The 21,786-nt window shown below is 41.1% G+C and overlaps 1 protein-coding gene and 1 non-coding gene across 2 annotated transcripts; one reads left to right on the forward strand and one right to left on the reverse strand.

Moving 5' to 3' along the window:
• The first annotated feature begins 1,168 nt into the window (after window positions 1-1,168).
• On the forward strand, window positions 1,169-12,299 carry LOC108993896. Its single transcript, XM_035690707.1, has 3 exons — window positions 1,169-1,757; window positions 1,978-2,214; window positions 11,923-12,299. The coding sequence occupies exons 1-3, from the start codon at window positions 1,169-1,171 to the stop codon at window positions 12,297-12,299; spliced, it is 1,203 nt and encodes a 400-aa protein (XP_035546600.1).
• Window positions 12,300-20,574: 8,275 nt separating this feature from the next.
• LOC118348850 lies at window positions 20,575-20,714 on the reverse strand. Its single transcript, XR_004801857.1, has one exon. It is a non-coding gene; the product is annotated as a small nucleolar RNA Z247 (small nucleolar RNA).
• Between the last annotated feature and the right edge of the window lie 1,072 nt (window positions 20,715-21,786).

Here is a 21,786-nt window from a genome sequence, read left to right on the forward strand (position 1 = left end):
CTGGAAATTATTGTTGCCGTGGGTTTTGGGTAGCATTTTGTGAGTTTTCTGGTTGCTGTGCGTGGGAGTATTTCGGGTTGGTGAGTTTCGGGTAAGCATTGAAACCATTGCTGGTTTTTCTCATTGCCGTAACGTACTCATGCAGTTTTCCTCTTAGAATTTATTTTGATTCTATCCTCATTCTGCAGTTTGTTGTTGCCGTGAGTTGAGTTTGCTTTTCGTCAGTTCCTGGACTTCCGTGGCTTGTGATTCCTAGTTCCTGGTAATTTTAAGTGAGTAAGCCAACACTTTTTATTGGAATGGTCTTAGAATTTTTGATTATTGGTGTTGGACGTTGGCTTTGGAGGGTGTTTTAGTAAATATTAGAATTCGCAGGCTTTAGGAATAGCCATGAGGTGTGGTATTTTAGAGGTCTATGAACTAAGTTCATGTTGATTAAGGTTTAGTTTAATAACGGAGCCTTCTTAAGTAGTTAAATAGGTTTAAGTATTAGTTTTTGGAAATTGACTATTACTACGGTTATATGTACTTTTCTATTCTCCTTTATGAGTATTCTTATAGTTTTGAATTATAATATATACGTCTTGTTTTTACAAATACCACTAAATATTCTATGTTCTTATAAAGTATATTTTTTTTTGAAGCGTTGATTAAAAATTCAAGTTATTTTGTCAGGATGCCATCTCGTCGTAGAGAACGAAGCATGTCGGATCTGAATGCGAACGAGAACGAAAGGGAAGCAAACCCGAGTGCTTCCGACGTATTACGAGCAGCTGCACATCAATTAATTGATGACCTTGTGCAGAATCCCACGGGTCGCCAGCGTAATTTCAATGAAGGGGGTTGTACTGTTGAGCAATTCAATCGAATGCACCCTCCTTTATTTGATGGGAGAGGCGATCCAACTTTGGCGGAGGATTGGATTCAGGACATTGAGGAGATTTTGCGAGTCCTAACCTGTACTGAGGAGCAAAAGGTGGCATACGCCACATTCAAGCTTACTGGGGAAGCGAAGAGGTGGTGGATCTCTGAAAGGACCATCAGAGAAGCAGAGGGGACAGAGATAATCAGTTGGCTGCACTTCAAGCAGATCTTTCTGGAGCGCTTCTTCCCTAGCTCTTTCCGTGAGGACAAGGCTATGGAATTTGCCACCTTGGTTCAGGGAACTATGACGGTACATCAGTATGCTGCTAGGTTTACTGAGTTATCCCGTTTTGCTACTTATTTGGTTCCCGATGAGGAAAAGAAGGCACACAAATTTGAGCAAAGACTGAATGAGAAACTGTATGTGCGTGTGGTGGGTTTCCAGATTCGGAACTTCTCTGAGTTGGTGAATAAAGCAACAATTTTTGAAAGAACCCTTCAAAGAAGTGTTGCGTTGCATGAGCAGAGGAAGAGGACTACTCCTACTGGGTACCAGTCTGGCATGGACCAGGGACCATGGAAAAGGAGGAGTGAAGGTAGTAATTCAGGAAAAAGGCCGGTTCCGAGTAATCAGCAGCCCTACCAGTGTAGGACATGCAATCAAGTGCACTCCGGAGAGTGTAGAAAAGGGGCGGGATTGTGCTTTCGTTGTGGCAAATCAGGACACTACATCAGGGATTGCCCAATGCAAAATAGGAGCAACCAGACGTTCATACCGCCACCTCAGAGGAATGAAGTATCAGCCCGGGGCAGCAATCAACGTCCTACTGCGCCTGCTCGAGTTTTTGCACTGACACCTGGAGAGGTTGAGGGTAGGAATGACGTGATCACTGGTACGACTCTTTTGTTTTGCTTTAAGGATTTATAATTTCTATTATTTTCTTTTTCTTTGATTGGTTCTGGTTAAGACTTTGAATATTCTTGGTTCATGGATGAGTTTGCATGTGATCACAGGTACTCTTTCTTTGTTTTCTAATAATGCTATTGTGTTATTTGACTCGGGAGCGACACATTCTTTTGTTTCCACGGTGTACTCTAAATTTTGCACTTTAGATGCTGAAAGGTTGAGGAACAAGTTAGTGGTTGCGACCCCAACAGGGAATTCTGTAGTCTGTAGTGAGATGTTACCTGGATGCCCTCTTTCTATAGAGGGAAGACTGATGCCAGCAGATTTAATAGTTTTCCACATGGTTGGGTTTGATGTGATTTTGGGTATGGATTGGCTGGCTTCCTACCACGCCAGTATTGATTGTGCTAAAAAGGAAGTGGTGTTCAGGCCCCCTAATGAAGGTGAATTTCGGTTCACAGGGTCGAAAGTGAGGTTGGCTCCAAGCCACCCGGGTTTGGGGCGTTACAATGCATGCGTGAAAAAATTCAAATTATTCATTTAAAATAACATATCTAACAGTTTTAGAAAAAAAATTATAATCAAAACATATTTAATATATATTAAATTTAAAGTGGTGTTTTGAGAAGGTTTTCTATTCTCGTTTATCACAATCGCTCGATGCTTTTACTGCTAGACTGTTTGCTTAGTGGCTGTTGAATATTATTAGGAAGAGCCTATAACGGGCGCAATGCGCACATCGTTATTTATGCTAAATTTTATAACTCTAAATAGTTAATTATACATAATCACTATCACAATTATTAAAAAAAATGTATATCAAATATATATATATATATATATTATAAAATGGAGTACGCATATATAAAAGAGTTCACTTTACCAATAAATATTTCATGGTCAATTTACAATTTTAAAAATGTAATATATATATATGTATATATGTATATATATATATATGATTGTTCAATTTAAAACAATGTAAAATAGATACAAATAGTATGAGTCACGATTCTATATTTATATTTTACATTTATAAAAATTATATTTTAAAATATTATATCAATCTACTATTTTTTCTAGACTTTTCTTTCTCCACTTGGATGTAGCTTGAGTTTTATGATTCTCTTCCTCTGTATCTGAGTTAATAAATGTCTATATGTAAAACATTTTAATAATTATAAATATAAAATGATAGAAAATATGATTAAATACCAAATCGTGTAATTTAGTTTTACCTTTTTAATTGACTTTGATTTTATAAATTCGGAATAAAATACTATTTTATTCTCTTGTGTCTTTTTGCTGCTATCAATACTATTTTATTTTCAATTTTTGCCATCCTCCTGGTAAGTGCTTTCACGTGCATTATTTTTGGAAAGTTTATTGTTTTTATTGTTATTTATATATATATTTTTTAAAGCATGCACCACTTCGTTTATTTACGTATTGAAATTTCTGACATTTATGGGCACCCAAGCAGAGTATGGGAAAATGTAATAGACACATCTATCAAGCTGTTTCTTAGAACAGGAAATACCAATGCATTTCTAGATAAACAAAAATATCATTCTGAGAAACAAAAAATCACTAACCGCTATAGGATCAAAAACAAAAATTACTGAGATGAGGCTACGACGCCTTCACACTCGAAGTTTAGGAAGTATGCGCACTACTATCCCAATATTGTTGAATGAGAATAAAAAATAAAAATAAATTTTATCTAAGTGCCTCATCCACCCATGTTCATAAAATGCTCAACATTAATTATGTCAAGAATTGAGGAAGTTGATAAAAAAGAAAATCTTGAAAAAGAAAAAGAAAATGAAAAACATTAAAGAATTGATCACATTCATTTACGCTTCCCCAAATAATGAACCAAACACCACACCCCCAACCTATTTATTTTGTTAATAATAACAGTATTTCGCCTGTCATTAACAAATGAGAAATGGTACTTGCAGTCGTGAGTGCGTAAATACCGTGCAGTCGCTTTGAAAAAAGTGAATAAATACAGGACCCACATAAAAAGAAATTAATTTTTTAATAGTAGACCTCACTATTTTTCAAAGTGACTACACGACGTTTGCATATTCCACGACTGTATATAGCATTACTCTTAATTTATTTGTCTTGGTAAAGCCGACTGCTGCCTGCAAGTAGTCGCTCTGTGCAACTTCCAACTCTTCTTCCACTTTAGATGCTGTGTACACCCTCACCTTCATTGGAAAATAACTATATAAATGTATGTTTCGGGACTAGCTTACTCATGAAAAAGGAATTCATCCATATTTTCACTACCAAAATACCTTATGGAAGTTACTATAAACATGATGATAATTTATCAGAATAATTGAGTTCAGATATGCCAAGCAATGAACTAATTATATTTTGAGAAATGATACTTGCAGTCGTGAGCATGTAAGCGCCGTGCAGTCACTTTAAAAAAAGTGAATAAATATGGGACCCACATGAAAAGAAATTAATTTTTTATGAGTGGACCCCACTCTTTTTCAAAGCTACTGCAAGGTGTTTGCCCATTCTATAACTATATGTAGCATTACTCAACTTGTAGGGTACTTCTCCAATTGAAAATCAACCTTATGAACAGTCTGAACCCATGAATTATACTCTCATGATCCAAATAATTAAAAAAAAAAAAAACTTGGGACTTCCCCCACAAATTAAGAATACAGTTTTGCGGGGCATGCAAGCGGCAGGTAATCGGCATCCTACGTGGAATAAAAAAATAAAATAAAAAGTCAAAAAGAACTTTTTTTATGCACAACAAATCAATAATATTATATAGAACGGTGTCTAGCTCCGCCCCCCACTTCTTCTCTCTCTGTTTTTTTTTTTCTTTTTCTTTCTTTTCTCCTTGCTTCTTTCTCCTCTGCCCGTAACCCCTCCCTTCTTCATTTTTTCTCTTCTGCGTCCGCCGCCCAGCATCAGCTTTACCTCTGCGTCCGTCGAGTTTCCCTCTTGCCCAGCACCAGCTTCACCCACCACACTGAAGCTCTATCCACCACCAGGCGGCCCACCCTTCCAGCGGCACAAGCATCAGCTTTACTGTCCCTCTCGCCCAGCATCGGACCCACCACACGAGCACCGGCCCACTTGGCCCATCCATCCAGTCGCACGAGCATCGATCATAGTCTAGACCGGCATGTGTGCTCCCTAGACCACTACTCATCGAGGGTCAAAGAGAGGATCTGTGGGTTTGTGGGTTTGGTCCAGGGACAAGGAATGAAAAATGTTTCTCAGAAATGTAGAAGAAGAAATAGAGACGAATGTAATGTTTATAATGGGATCATCGGAGAAACACTGCTAACTGGTAGGGATCCATGGGGAGAGACTAGAGAGGGATTGTTTCCTTAATCCAGTCTTTTAGTTACTCTGTGCGCAAATGCAAACAAAGAAACACCGAAAAAGAAAGAAAGAAAAACAATAGTAATTGAAGTTAAGAGAGAAGGAAAAATGAAAACACTGGCGTGGCTACGCCGATTGTAAGCCGTTTACACCGTGCGCTTGCAAGTAGCATTTTTCTTAAGAATATCTCTAGGAGTGAATACAATCTTACAACAGGAGAGGAACAACTTCCATAGGAGAGTGCAAATCTAACTAAGGGTTCAAACCATTCCAATCCAAATATGATGCGTGCTTTCATCTCATCATTTTTGCTTTTGTGCATGTATGTAGAAGAATGAAAATAAGTAATTTCAATCCTGCCAGACATAGAAAAAAAAATTCAAGCAGGAACCATAAAAATTAAGTTGAGAGAATGACTCACAAATTTCAAATGAAAAGGCAGTGTTAGTGAAATACACAATAATATAATAAAAATTACAATGAAAATAGCATTCAAACGAAACCAGTATGGACTGAGGCACGAAAATATCGCTCTAAGGAGATTCAAACCTTCTGCGGTGTACCAAATCTCAAATTAACTGGTGCAGCACAACTCCTATTGACTTGACTCCTTCAGGATACAACAACCCAACTGATCGTCATATAACTGGAATAAACTTTGCACAAGTTATTGAGCCCAAAGCTCCTCTAAAAAACACACCTCTTTTTTGTCTGGAAAATTCTCGAAAAAATCTCAAAGCACTCTTAATACTCTATACGGTGAGCTCCCTTGAATTTTCCTTCTTACCTCTCTATGCCTCCAAGAGGCCAAACAAAAACACACACACACACACACACACACATCAATTACAAACCTTTGAACAAAGTCTTAGAGTGGATTAGGTACTCTATTCCCAATAAAAATGACTTGATTCATAGGTTGAGTAATGCTGTGTTCTTCTCCAAATTTGACCTAAAGTCAGGATTTTGACAAATCCAGATAGCCGAGTCAGATAGGTAGAAGACTGTCTTTAATACCTCTTTTGGTCACTACGAGTGGAATGTGATGCCTTTTGGCCTAAAAAATGCCCCTAGTAAATTCCAAAATATCATGAACGATATCTTCAATTCGTTCACTCTGTTCACCATCGTCTACATTGATGATGTTCTTATTTTCTCCAAATCTATTGACGAACACTGGAAACTCTTGAATTTGTTTCTTGACATCATTAGATTAAATGGTCTTGTTGTTTTTGCAAAAAAGATCAAATTGTTCCAAACCAATATTAGATTCATTGGTTATGATATTTTTGAAGGCAAAATTAGACCCATTCAACAGACTATTGAATTTGTTGACAAATTCCCTGATGTCATCACTAACAAAAAAAAAATTGTAGAGATTCTTAGGCTCTCTCAATTATGTTGCTGATTTCTACCAAAACATGAGGAACCAGTGTTGTCCTTTGTTCGAACGACTTCTACAAAATCCTCCCCCTTGGTCAGAAGTTCATACTACTCTAGTAAGGAAAATGAAAGCACATGTCAAAACTCTCCCGTGCCTTGGTATCCCTACTTCTGATTCTTTTAAAATTGTTGAGACAGATGCCTCCAACATTGGTTAAGGTGGTATTCTGAAACAAACTGTTTCACCAGGCTCTTCCAAACAAATTGTTCGCTTCCATTCTGGAGTCTAGAATCATGCACAAGAAAACTATAGTACTATTAAAAAAAATTTGTCTATAGTACTTTCTATTTCTAAATTCCAAAGTGATTTACTCAATAAGAAATTCCTATTGAGGATTGATTGCAAAAGTGCTAAGTATTTTTGCATCAAAACATCTTTTTGCACGTTGGCAATCTATTTTAAGTGTTTTTTATTTTGATATTGAATTCATCAAAGGCACTAATAATTCTATTCCTGATTTTTTTACCCATTAATTCTTGCAAACACCCAACCATGAGCAACAAAAACGGCAAAGAAAAACAAATAAATGCTCCTTTCATTTCCACTATCTTTGGTCCTAGTTCTTCTTTAGACTCATTGGTTTGGGTCATTTTGAAGAAAATATGGCAATTTCAGGTTTTAAATCAAAATCCTGGAAATTGTTTTCAAGTAAATCTATATCATTTTTCTCCAGATGAATCATTGTCAGATGATTCTTCTGTGGTTTCCACAAGAACTTCTTCTTTTTCATTGCTCGTTAGAGCACTATTAGAAGGTTGTTCTTTTTTTAGGTCAGCCAACATAACATTTGATCTATTTTATCCATTGTCTTGGCCTGTGAATCTTTAAAATCAATTTTAGGCCGATTATCTGGTAAAATAATAAAAAGGTTTTTCAATAATTTTCAAATTTTTCTTTGGCTGATCCTTGGGAGGAACCAAAGGATTTTCAATTTTGAAAATAGGATTTGAAGTAAAAATAGGCTTTTCAACATTTTCTTTCATCCTATCTAATTGTTGTCCGATCGTATGAAGAACAAGGTTTAATTTTCTTTGTTTCTTTTATAACCTTGTCCTTCTAAGGATCTCTGGAAACAGTTTTAGGGATTTTGAAAGGGGAAGCAGCTACTTCAGATCCTTTAAAAGGAATAAGTACTGTCTCTAAAGGCGTATGGCTAGATTGAACTACCATTCTACCTTCTTCCTTGACAAAATTAGTATTAACAGCATTTAAAGTATTTTTAGAAACATAATAATTTTCAACAAAGTCAAAGAAAAGTATATGCCTTTGTAGGGCATTCATTTTTTCTTTCCATTTTCGCTTAACACGTAATTGTTCAGCATTAGAAAACTTTGCATGATAGGCTTTACGCTTATCATGGTTTTCGTTTGAAGCATACTCATTCACAAGAGCGATTAAATCAAACTCAAAAGGTTTGTTTAAAATAGTCAAACTATGATGAATAGGAGCAACATGGGCAACCATATCCAAAGTCGTTGGTGATAAAGATGAATTATGTTCTTCTTTATCAGCTTCTTCATTTATGAATTTATTCTTAAAGGATTCAGCATCCTTGGCAGAATAAAAAGCAGATGTAACTTGGGAGGATGTAGACAATCCTTTCAGTTTTAAAACAGGGTTTTCAGGCTAGGCTGTCCTGACTGAATCTTCCAGAAATTATTTGAGATGTTGGTCTCGTCTTACTGGATTTTCAGAAATAGAACCAGCAAAAAAGGATCTAGATCTAGCAAAAGAATTTCTTCTTAGGCTAGGATTACTAGTCTGATCAAAACTAATTTTAATAGTCCCATCTAAATATTTCCGAATATAATCAAGATTACATTCTGCGGGAATATTTCAGACAAGAGGAACTTCTTGTTCCAAAGTCCATTCATTGGGAAGAGAAATATATTTCCAATAAATCATTTTTGGAACTTGTATATTAGCATCTAGGGTCGAACTCTAGATCAAGAGAGTTTTTCCACCAGTAGGTTTTGGAATGGCTTTTGGATTTAAATTCGTTTTTAAAAGACGATAGTAAACCCGAAAAATAAGAGCAAGAAGTTTACTTCCCTCAAGCGTGTCATAACCGGAGGTTAAAATATTCAAAGTCAGAGTTTTAAGAATATTTTTATCATCCAAAGCAAAGTTAAATCTGGAAAAGAGGAATGGGTCATTCCAAGGATATTAGTTTCAAAATGATTGAATCTAGCATCACGCAAACAAAATAGAACAGATGCATTAATGTCTTTCCTAGTTAAAGGTTTGGCAGCAATTAGAACTGAGCCAATGTGTAAATATTTGTAATCATTTCTTACAAAATCATCAATATTATCCTTTTTAAAAAGATAACATTTTTCTTGTGATTTTGAAAGAGAATAAGTTTGTTCAATAGTTCTAACTTTAAAAGCAGTTTTAAAAGTAGTTTGAACCCAAGAGGTTCGGTAAATAGAGTTGAAATCAATTTTTGGAATCATCCATGATTCCAGAGCAGGAGAAACTGCCTCTTCGAAAGAGCAATCTTCTTCATTAACTATGTCAGGTGGTATAGTCGACCTAGAACTAATGGTTGAATTAGATCTAGAAATTCTATTCATTTTGTTTCTAATCAACACAGTCCTTCACACCTCAGGGTCCTGCAAACTTACCACTTCTAACTCACCCCTATACCTAATTTCCCTCACGCACTCTTGGCAAACGGGTCTTTCAAGGTTCTGGGTCTCTTGGCAGGTTTGGTCTAAACCATGTCCAAAAATATTACTGTAAGCAACTGAAGCCTCTGATGATGCTTCTAAATTTTCTTCTTCAGAATTATCTTTTTCCAGCGACTTCATAACCAATTTTAGTAAATCTTTTTTATTAAGTCTGTCAAGGGACAAAGCCAACGTCCAAGATGTAATGAGGGCTTAACGGTAAAAAATAATAAAGTAAATTAAAATTCCATAACAAATGGTTAAATGAAGACAAGCCCGTGAACCAACAGCTACTAAAACCAACGTAAAGAAAAATATTATTAAAAATACTAACATTTCCCCCACTGTTTTTAATAATAATAATATATATATATATATAAAAGATATACTTCCAGATAAAGAAAGATTATTATGTATCATGAAGGTATGCTATGCATTGAACCCTCACTTAGTGAAATAATAATTTTTTACTCCAGAGTTAGTAGTAGTATCAGACTTGAACTATAACTTCTAAAAGGAATTAAAAAATTATTGCTCACACATAACAGTCAAGGCATTGACATGAGTTTTATTAGCCAGCACATTACGGCCTTGTGCAATTCCCGGTTTCATGAGTGTATTTGAAAACAAGTCCAATTCTCATAGAGAGCGGCCCCACTCCCACACTCACATAGGTGAAATTGTCAAGGGCGCTCCTATAATTCTTACATCATATAATTCGTTTTTCCCATTGAACCTAGTTCTCAGGATCTCTAGTCCTCAGGTTGGGTATCCTCATACACGGCTCGGGAATTTATGAGTTTTAATCCCATTCCCCTCGATGTATTCCAAATCCTTTCTCTTGTCAAGGCTTTAGTGAGTAGATTTGCAAGATTATCACATGATTTAACATAATCCACATTAATAACACCATCAGTCAAATAAGATCTCACAGTACTATATTTTCTTCTTATGGATCTGGATTTATCGTTATAGTAACGGTTTTGTACTCAACCAATAGTAGTAGTACTATCACAATGAATTAAAATAGGTGGAACTGGTTTTTCCCATAAGGAAATCTCATGTAATAAATCTCTTAACCAGTTTGCTTCCTCACTTGCTGAAGCTAAAGCTATAAACTCAGCTTCAATGGTTGAGTTAGCAATAATCGTTTTTTTTTTAGACTTCCAACATACAACACTGCCACCCAAAGTGAAAATATAGCCAGTAGTTGAAAGAGAATCACCTGACAAGGTATTCTAATCAGCATCACTTAAACCTTTAAGTACAACAGGATACCTTTTATAAAACAAGCCATAATATTTTGTACCAGTTAAATATTTTATATATCTGATATATCGCATACCAATGGTCTCTTCCAGGCTTGGTAGTAAATTGACTAAGTACTTCTGCCGCATAACCAATGTCAGGTCTTGTACAATCGGTCGCATAACGTAAAGTTCTAATCAAGCTAGCATACTCCACTTGATTAATCACATCATTATCATTTTCAATAGAAAATAAATGAACACTAGAATTGTGTGGGGAGGCCCATCCCGGAAGGGCCCGAGCCTAGGAAAGCCCAACCATGAAGCCTGGGCCGGAAGAGGGGAGCCAAAGACTCTGGGCCACAGAATCGAAGGCCGAGAGCGCAACACCTTGTAGAAGGGCCCAAGATACGAGATTATACGTCCAAGGGAGGAAGTTGGGAGCCCAGGGCGAGAGGATCGGGAAGTGAGCGTAAACCCAATCAGGATTGGCATGTCGACTCAAGGCTCGGGAGGATCAGGAGGAACTCTTTGGGGGTCGACGAATTAACAAGCCGAATCACCAGGCCGGACGAGCACTACATTGGCATGCACCTGGTCCCAGAGTTAAGGACCCAAGGCACAAGCCTACCCGGGTCAGTGTCAGGGAATTTGGAGCGCAACGACACGTCCCACGAGCCAAGGATAGCTCGCTCACGATTTGACACCGACTGGCATGGCAGGGAAGTGGTGGCCAGACAGACGTAGGACGACTGGCACGTCATGATCTCCCGCTAGCCCGCGGACAGACAACCACTAAAGCAACAGAGAATGAGTGGTGGCAAGCCTGACGTCTGACACGCCATGATCTCCCTCAACAGAAAAGCCCGAGTCAGGTACAAATAAGGGAGAACTCCCCTACGGGAGGCTCTCGATTCAATCTGCAAAACAATTAGACCTTGTTCTATATTTCCTTCTTCTTCACCAGAGAACTATCCACTGACTTAGGCATCGGAGTGACCTCGAAGGCCACAGGAGCCTTCTTTCTTCTTAGATGCAGGCACCAAGGAGCTTGGGCTTTGCGAAACATGACATCAACAGTGGCACCATTTGTGGGATAGATTTTTCAATAAAATCGTGTACTTCGCATGCTGGCAGTGACGCAATCCTAGGCTACGAGAAGGGAAGATCGTGAGGAAGAAATGATGGAAGCGCGACTCGCAAGAATGGAAGAGACCATCAGGAAACTGACGGAGGAAGCGGAGACGCTCTGCTAGGAGAACGCAGCCCTCAAGTTTGCAAATGAGGAGCTGATGGGAAGGGCAAGGCCAAGCGGCAACGACCAGGAGGGTTCATGAAAGGTTCCTACAGACACTATGGCGGAAGAAGAAAGGCGCAAAATGCTCCTTAAAATCTGAGAGTTGGGGGACAAATGTGCAGAAATGGAGAAGAAGACAGACACCTCGTCAACTGTAGACCAGCTGCTGGTCAGCTCCAACCTCCCATACAGTGAAGAAATCTTGGCTATGCCCTTTCCTCCCAAGTTCAAAGTTCCTCAGATGGAAGCATATGATGGGTCCAAAGACCCGCTGGAGCACCTGGATACTTTCAAGGCCCACAAGACCTTACACGGCTTCCTGGGAGAGGTCGCCTATCGGGCCTTCCCCGCTAACTCTGAAAGGAGCAGCCCAAAGCTGGTTTGGGGGCTTGTCATCAGGAACGATAGAAAGCTTCGTGGAGCTCGTCTCTCCATGATGCAATTCCTGGCTAGCTATAAGAGGAGACTCCCTGCGGCTTACCTGCAAACGGTCAAGTAGTGGGATGGCGAAAATCTGAAGTCGTACCTCTCGAGGTTCAATCAGGAACGCATGACCACGGATGATCAAGATGAGAAGATCACGTTAGCAGCGCTCCTGGGGGGTATCTGGTTGTTGAACTCGTTCATGTCCGAAATAGCACAGAAGACCCCCACCACGCTAAGAGAATTCATGGACTGGACAAATGAGTTCATTAATGTAGAAGACACTCTAGAGGCTTTGACTGGCCCTCGACGGTCTGAGCTAGAGCGGGCCAACATAAAGGAGTTAGGACAATGTCCCAACCCCGACAACTGTGGAGGGGAGAGGGGGCGAGCATCAGATGTGAAGAGGAAGAGAGAGGCACTAGCTCGGACCCAAGGAGCGAGCCGTGCCCACGCCAACTTGGTAGTAGAAGGGAACCATCGCTTGGGTCCCAAAGGAGAGCACCCTCGGGAGGTGGAGAGCCAACAATTTTGTGAGCATCACATGAATAACCGGCACAGCACACGCGACTGCAACACCCTGAAGAAGAACAGAAGAACCAGGCGCGTTGGGCGAGGAATGAAACGAACCGGTTCGGTGGTAGGCGTCCGAACTTCCAGTAGGAAGAAGTCCCAAGAAGACAAGAGGTCAAGGACGGGATGCAAAGAAGCCCCACCATGGAGGATGGGCCACTCAAAGAAATCAGCACTATCACAGGAGGGTATGCAGGAGGTGGAGCCACATCATCGGCCCGGAGGGCACACGCCCGGAAGGCACGTTACAAGGAAGTCTTCAGTGCAGAAATGGGTGTAAGCAGACCGCAAAGACATGTTGGAGGCATTGCAATAACCTTTGACGAAAGAGATGAAGAAGGCATCCTCTACCCGCATGATGATGCATTGGTGATAACGATGCAAGTGGGAAACTTCAGGACCCGGAGGATCCTGATCGACAACGGCAGTTCAGCCGATATCCTATTTTGGGATGCTTTTATCAAAATGGTCATTAACCCGGATCATCTACGCCCTGCCCCAATGCCCCTCAAGGGCCTCACGGGGATATCATTCATCTAGTGGGGGTCATTACTCTCTCAATCTTGGCGATAAGTGCACCCAGAATCGCAACCACTATGACCGATTTCTTGGTTGTCAAGGCCTCGTCCTCATACAATGCCATACTAGGACACCCAACCCTGAACAGCTTGAATACAGTGACATCTACCTTTCACCTTAAGGTGAAGTTTCCATTCGACTCGAGAGTCGGCAAAATTCGGGGTGAACAGGTCTTGGCTCGGGAATGCTATGACAAGGAAATTAGACAAGAGGCAAGAGTCATGGCGGCCATTGAAGTACCAGAAGAAACCCTCGAGCCTGGATCACCCCCAGTCAAGACCGAGTGGGACGGGGAAGCTCGTGATGAACTGGCCCTCTGATAGGCAATGCCCAACGAACCCCTAGAGCTCGTGATAGTAGACCAGTAGGAGCCTAAAAGGCAAGTGTAGATATGATAGTAGCGCTGTTATCTCTCCTTATCGATCATCGAGATGTGTTCGCTTGGAGCCACGAAGACATGCCCAAGATTGAAAACTCCATTATTGAGCACCGGCTCTGCATCGACCCGATGGCATAGAAAGTCAAGCAGAAACAACGCAGCTTCAGCGTTGAGAAGTACAGGGTGATAGCCGAAGAGGTGGTTTTACTCCTTGTTGCGGGGTTCATCCGAGAAGTTCAATACACAGAATGGCTCTCAAATGTAGTTTTGGGGAAGAAGCCTAGTGGCAAGTGGTGAATGTGTGTAGACTTCACCGACCTGAACAAGGCCTGCCCAAAAAATAGTTCCCTCTATTGCGCATCAACCTGATAGTGGATTCAACAGTGGGACATCCCCTCCTCAGCTTTATGGGTGCTTATTTCGGGTACAACTAGATAAGGATGAATCCGGATGACGAAGGGAAAACGACATTCATTATCGATCGAGAGCTCTACTGCTACAGAGCAATGTCGTTTGGACTGAAAAATGTGGTGGCCACCTACCAATGGTTGGTCAACTGAATGTTTAAATAGCAAATTGGCCACAATATGGAAGTGTACGTGGATGACCTGTTAGTAAAGAGCAAAAAAACCCAGAAGCACTTAGCAGACCTACGAGAAGCATTCTTCGTCCTCGTTCCCTTTCGTCCCGGCCAGTTGGTTTGCGGCCTACAGAGTCAGAAAGCAAGAAAAAATGGGGGGGGGGGGTTCAGTTAGGAACGATATTAGCCGCAAACAAGAAAGAAGCAAGTGTGGAAAAGGTAAGCATACTTGGGCGAATAGGGGCCTCAACAGGCGGCCTAGGCGCTCGGAAGCATTGGCTTGGGCTTTATCCAGACCCGAGGTCAGAGGTAGCGAACCCTCTGCTCCTGAGGAGGACGAGGGACTAGTAGTCACCAGCTGCCAAGAAAAATTGGGGAGAGACTCCCAAGTTTGGTCACACGGTCCGGGCACCACGGGAGTCAAAGCCCAGGAATTGTCGTCTTCGCTTAGGTCGATAACCTGAGGAGGATCATCCGTCATGCTTCGGACCATAGCTGGAGAGGCATCAAGATTCGAATCCTCACCATCGTCGCTTCCAGCACTCCATCCTTCTTCATCCTGAAAGGGGAACCCACCTGGCCCCCCTTTAGGGCTTTCGGCCCTAGACGGACCAGGCTCTGTCTCTCACCTACCCGGTTCTGGAATCAAGTCACCTTCGTCGCCCATTTCGCCCTTGGGAACATTTGTCTCGACAGGGACTCGGGAGGGCCTTGGCGCAGGGGTCGACTCACTGCCTCGGAAGCAGAGGCTGGCAAAGAGCTTCGCTACCCCTCATAAGGCCCGGACCTCGGGAACATCTCGTCTCCCTAGTCTTCAGTTTCTTCGAGGGCGGATCTCCAGAGGGAGGCAGCTTTACAGTTTGTTGCTCGATTGACAAATCTGGCATAAGGGACCCGGTGGCAGTCTCCTCCTAAAAAGTATCCTCAAAGGAGGAGAAGGTTGTAAACGAGCTAGGCTCTTGGGGAAAGGGGTGTGCCAGAGAGGCGAAGAATGCTGCCTGGAGATCACAAGCCTCCAAGTCTTCTTCGAAGCGAGGCAACAGGCTTTGGGACGATTCCGCTGCTCGGGAACTGGTTGAAGCGGAGGGGCCTTTAGCAGGACTGGGACCCCTCGAAAAGGATGTGGTCCCCCATGATGAGGGTGCTGGAACATCTGCGCGGATGGACCCCTGGCCATGAGATGAGTGGGAGCGCACTCCGGACTCTCCAACCAGACCCTTGGAAGGGGTAGAACCCCTGGCGACACAGCTCGGCGGGGAGAGTCGTGGCACACCTTTGGTCGTTTGGCTTGACCACTGGAAGGGCGCGCAACTCTTGTTCGATGAGGGGGTGAACCTCGAGAGGGGGGACATTGCCTAGGAAATTTCTTTCCACAGCGTACAAGCGGTCAAGAGTTGTCAAGTAGTCGCGGATGTTTTCATCCGAAAGTATCACGTCGGTATTCGACTCTCCCGGGTCAGCCCTCACCCAGGCCATAACCAACTCATATCGAGCCTCCTCCCTCCGGTTGAGGGTAAGCTCGAAACTCTCGGTTGATGGAGGATACCCCCAACATGCCTAAACAGGAAACTCTTTGTGAAGGACCTCCCCTTCAAGGTATTTCCAGGCCAGGCCGGACATGAAGAAGAACTTGTGCGACCATTCTTTGATGCTCAAGTGACGCTGCTCGAGCGAAGCAATCTTGCGAGCACAGGATCGGGCTTGCAAACTAACAATGTTGCCCAGGCAGTAGACGAGCCAATACGCATAAAAGAATTCCCGTGGCGTTAGGTCGGGATACTATTCAGGGGTCTTGCTTAGAACCATCGTGTATATAATGCAACTGGAAATCAAGAGGGCCACATGTTCGTATGGAGCTGCGCCGGGGCCAATCCGAGGAAGTTCAAGACTTCTCGAACAGGGCGGCAGAACGGGAGGCGAAGGCCATTGGCGAACATGAGCTAAAAGAGAGCGACCCTCGATGCAGTTTCGTCGGAGCTAACTTCATGTTCACTCCTTGGCATCTCCAAAACCACGGAGGAGGGAATCCCATACTTAGAGTGAAACACTCTAAGGTCGGCGCCAGTAACAGAGGAAACCCAACATTTCCCCCAGAACAACGGAGCAGCAATGTAGGCGGGAGCCATTGAAAGTGCAAGGCAAGAACTGTCGAACGAAAGGAAAGAGGAAGGGAAGAGTAGTTGGGAAACTGAGGAAGAAGAAGAAGCAGGGACTGAGAAGAGCGAACAACAGACATGAAGATGAAGGTAGAGGAAAGAAATGAGGTAGGAGAATGGCTTAAATAGGAGAGGAAAGTGGCAAGAGGAGGCTCTGGAAGCGAAAAGACACCAAGGTCAGTAACATCATCAAGTGCCACGTGGCACGGGTAGCAGCCGATGAGGTAGAGGAGTGTGCGACATGCACCAGTAAGATGTCAGAATGGCCAGAAGAATAGTTTGCTCATCTCATCAGTCCTCGGGAAATGGGACGATCACCAAGAACGAGAAGGGCTAGCTGTTGTGCACAATTTGAGGAAATTGCTTGTGTGACATGATATTTGGTAGAGGAAGTCTTCCCATGAGTTATGGTGCTGACAGATGGTGTATTAACATGTCCCCACAAGTTCAATGGGAGTGAGCGGACATTGAGATTGTCTCATAAAGAAGAAAATTTTGATATGATCAATGGTTTGTTGAGGACATATGTTGGATGATATTTCTCGTAAATAAAACAAACCTTCAATTTCCGCAGAGCTACAAGCTCACAGAAAAACTACAAGTTGATAACCACACGATTAGTACGAGCATGAAAAGCTATATTGGTGGAAAGATAAGTGGCATCAATGTTGTCACACCACAAGGTAGGTGGCTGGTGAAGGAAAATACCAAGATCCTTGAGAAGAATTTGTAACCATATTAGTTCAAAAGTGGAGTTGGCTAGTGCCTTGTATTCACTTTTAGTGCTTAAGGAAGCAACAATTTGTTGTTTTCTAAAGCTCCAAGAGATAAGATTGGTGCCAAAATAGATGAGATACCCACTGGTAGAACGACGATCATCAAGGCACCCTGCCCATTCTTCATCGAAGAAGGCTTGTGATTGAAATGATGAATTACAATTGATGAACAATCCACGAGTGTGGATGCATTTGAGATTGCGAAGAATTCACTTGACGACAGTCCAATGGTTTACAGTAGGATAGTGCATATATCAACAAACTCAATTGACTGCAAAAGATAAATCAAGTCAAGTGAGGAGAATGTATTGTAAGGCTCCAACAATACTTCGATAGAGTGAGATTTGAGAGGGAATCACTGTCAAATTGAGAGAGAGATTGAGATGAAGAGATCGACATGGATATAGGCTTTGCGTTAGACATGTTGGTCTTTTGAAGAGTATTAGAGATGTACTGAAACTCAGCAAGGAAAAGACCATCAGGTTGCATAGATGTCACAATACGAAAGAAAACATTTAGGTGGCCAAGATCTTTAACTAGAAGATCAACAATTAAAGATCAGCCCGAAGGTAATGGAGGGGATTGTCAATAGCAAACCTTAAAGGAGTCGGTAACCAGAATCTAGTCCAGATTTCCACTAGCTTAGTTCTGTAAATAAATAAAGAAGTATTAGGTGAAGCTGTGAAACCAAGTTCTAAAAGATGATGATTGAGCCTTTAGTACTAAGCATGCGGTGCTTGCTTAAGTCCGTAAATGGCATTTTTGAGTTTGCACACGTAATGGGGGAATTGAGAAAGGAGAAAACCTTGTGGTTGAGCCACTTATATAGCTTCAGAAACTTCATGGCGCAAAAATGCATTTTGCATGTCAAGTTGGCAAATAGGCCAACTACGAGTTACCGAGATTGAAGTAACCATGCAAATGGTTTGTGGTTGGATCACCGGACTATAAGTTTCATTGCAATTGATGTTAGTTTGTTGCTGTGTGAATCCCTTGGCCACAAGACATGACTTCTGATGCTCTATACTGCCATCAGCCCATCGCTTTAATCGAAAAGTCCATTTCAAGCCGACTAAATACTTGGAAGGATGGTAAGGCACAAGAGACCAAGTTTGATTTTGTAACAAAGCATCAAATTTGGTGGTCATTCCTTAGCGCCAAGCGAGGTTGTTAGATGCAGCAGTGAATGAGGTAGGTTTCAATGTGCAAGGCTTAATTGCAACAATCATGGCATGGGAGGAATATGCTATGGTGTCGTCAGTATAGCATCGTGGCTTAAAAATGTTGTTCTTGAGAGGGTGACCATTTGATGGATGGATAGAATGGCGAGTGGTAGAGATGGAAGTTCAGAAGAAGTTGGTAGAGGGTAGACGACAATCAGAGGAAGCGAGGCGTGCTTAGTGGAACCTTGTTATAAAGTTAGAGTGTCAGTGGGTTGAGAGAAAACGACAAGTGAATGTCCATAGAGGCATAAACTGAAGTAGTAGGGGGATTGAAAGAAACATGTTGCATCAGTTGAAGAGGTGGGTGACTCACTGAATACGTGGCATCATGTTGGTGGGCTGGTGGGTCTGAGGAGGATGCATGGAAGTGGCCCATTGTCAAAACTCTTGGTTGTGTTGGTTGTACCTACAAAATAGGAAGATAGACAACATAGGGTTGAACCATAGATGTGGTAGTAGGCTGGGCCAAGTGGGCTTCAAGAAAGGGGAAGCGGGCTTAATCAAAGTGGACATCCTTGAAAATATAAGTTCACCCTAAAGGTTGATTAAAACATTTGTAGTCTTTATGTAAAGGACTATAGTCCATAAAAATACACAATTTAGATCAATAGTCCATCTTATGAGAATTATAGGGACACAACTTGTGCTGTTAGACAAATCCAAGAGCTTTAAAAGACTTGTAGTCCGGCTTGGCATTGAAGATACATTGAGTGGGTGATTTGTTTTATGTAATTGAAGAGGAAAGATGATAGATTAGAAAACATGCAGTTTGAAAACATCAACCCAAAAATGCTTTGGCACACCAGTATGAGCCATAAGAGAGAGCCTAGTTTTGACGATATGCCTGTGTTTTTGTTCGACAGACTTATTTTGTTCATGAGTATGTGGGCAAATTAGACAATGAGAAATACCAATTGAGCGAAAATAGATATTTAAATGAAGATAATCACCCCACCAATCTATTTGGATTGCCTTGATTTTAGTCCCAAATTAACGCTCCACAAATAATTAAAAATGATAGAAAGTTTTCGCAATATCAGATTTTCGAGTGAGAGGAAACAACCAAGTGAATTTACTAAAGTCATTAACAAAAGTGATATAGTAATGATAATCATCAAGAGAGGGAATGGGGGAAGGTCCCCAAACATAAGAGAAAATTAATTCTAAAATATGTGTGGATCTAGATGGGGACAAGTAAAAAGGAAACTTGACTCTTTGCTTGTTGATAAGAGTCACAAATAGAAGGAGCCTTATTCGAGGATATTGGAAGCTTATTTGAAAATAAGATTTTCTTGACCAAGCGAAGAGAATGATGACCAAGTCGATTGAGCTAGATTTGAAGCGATGCTCTTTCTCCAATGACAGCAACATTAGTCTTGGATGGCAAAAAGTGCAGAGAGAGAATAAAAACCATCTTTAGTTGGTCCATGGAGAAGGAGGTTCCTCGTAGTGAGATCCTTGACACAAAAAAATTGGGTTGAAATTCAAAGAAAACATTATTATCACATGTAAACTTACTGATAGATAATAAGTTTTTCTGAATCAAAAGAACACGAAGAAGTTGTTTTAAAATAACGGTTTAGAAGGAGAGGAAACCCTAGAGATGCTAGTGTGTGAAATGGGTAAACCTGGACCATTGCCAAGTTTGATATGATCATTGCCCACATACTCCACATATTCATATGCACAAAGGGTCAAATTATTAAAATCAAAAGTAAGATGCTAAGTGGCTGCTGTGTTAGGGTACCGATTTTGATTAGGGGCAAAGGAATTTGCAGAGATGAATACCTGGTACTAATTGGGTTGTTCTGCCTGATTTGCTTGGTCAAACTTGTGACAGCATTTGAGAGTTATGTGACCTGGCTTGTTGTAGGCTTGGCAGATAAGTCAAGACCCATTTGATGGTGCTGGGCCACGACCATGTCTTCTTCCACGTGATTGAGAGGATTGCTGGAAATTATTTTGAGTATTAGAACTAGAATAGTCAATGTTGCGAGAAAGCCCTTAAGGTAAACAGCCTTTGGAAGTAGTGTTTCGCCATTGCATTGGTGAGATCTGGAGTGGTGTGCTAACATTCCAATTGTAACTCAATTAAGAAGGTGACCATAAACTTCTTGAATGGTCTTTGGATCAAGTCATGTTATAATGGAAGTGATCAAGGGGTAATATTCTAATCCAAGTTCTGCAAGGACATAACCGACTAGTACTAGTTCATAGTCAAAGAGCGGTTGATCAAATGTAGCCAAGGTGTCTCCAAAGGATTTCATTTTCTAAAAAAATTTTGCAATGGAAAATGTGCCTTTGTTAAAGGAAGCAAGGTTATACCGAACATTCATCACTTTGGCATGGGATCACATTGAGAATGTTTGCTCTAAATTTTTCTAGACTTCTCGTGAAGTATGAAGTCCTACAACTTGAGAGAGTACATCTTAAGAGTGAGGAAATGAGAGTTGAGAGTAGAAGTTGGTCTTGTTGATGCCAGGCGAGATAAGCTGATCGTGGGAGATGGAGGTGGATGAGTTCCATTAACGAAGCCATAGAGTTGCTATCCTTTGAGGTAAGGATCAAAGAGTTTAGCCCTACAAAATAGATCATTCTCAAGGGTTAGTTTTAAGGTGATAAGGTGGGTAATATTGGTAAGAGGAGATGTGGAGTTTAGTGGAGTAGCATAGACATTTGTGCTAGAGGAAGAAGAAGAAGCCATAAACAAGTATGGCAGAGAGAAAAAAAAGACGTGTGTCAGTGAGACTTGGATAGCATAAAACAAAATATGGCTTAAATAATATTATTATCCCATGCCTGCAAAAGTCTCTACTCAAAGTACAACATATACAATATAAAACAATAAATGAGTCACATGATTACTCAAATATGTCTAACATATAATACAATAAAGAGAGCTAGTTGTTATGTATAATTTGAGGAAATTGCTTGTTGCCTTGCATGTGTGACATCATCTTCCGCAAAAGAAATATTGTCTGAGTTATGGTGTTGACAGATGGTGTATTAACACTAGTAGGCAACTTCCAGTATTTTCATTTGCCGAAGATGAAATCTCCATTGGTGTAGGCAAGTCTTGTTGGGCTAGATTTTCTTATGAAAAACTTCCTAATTTTTGTTATGGGTGTGGTCGTCTAGGCTATGCAAACAAAGAGTGTAGTGAATGGAAACAAAAATCCATGCAAGCTGAAGGTGCAATGTTTCCATGTGGTGCATGGCTAAGAGCTTCAAGATTTGGTGATAGTAGAAATGGCTTAAAGAAGAGGGAGGCTACCCAAGACAAACCAAAAGTTCCTC

Source organism: Juglans regia, chromosome 6, assembly GCF_001411555.2.
Source record: "Juglans regia cultivar Chandler chromosome 6, Walnut 2.0, whole genome shotgun sequence".
NCBI lineage: Eukaryota > Viridiplantae > Streptophyta > Magnoliopsida > Fagales > Juglandaceae > Juglans > Juglans regia.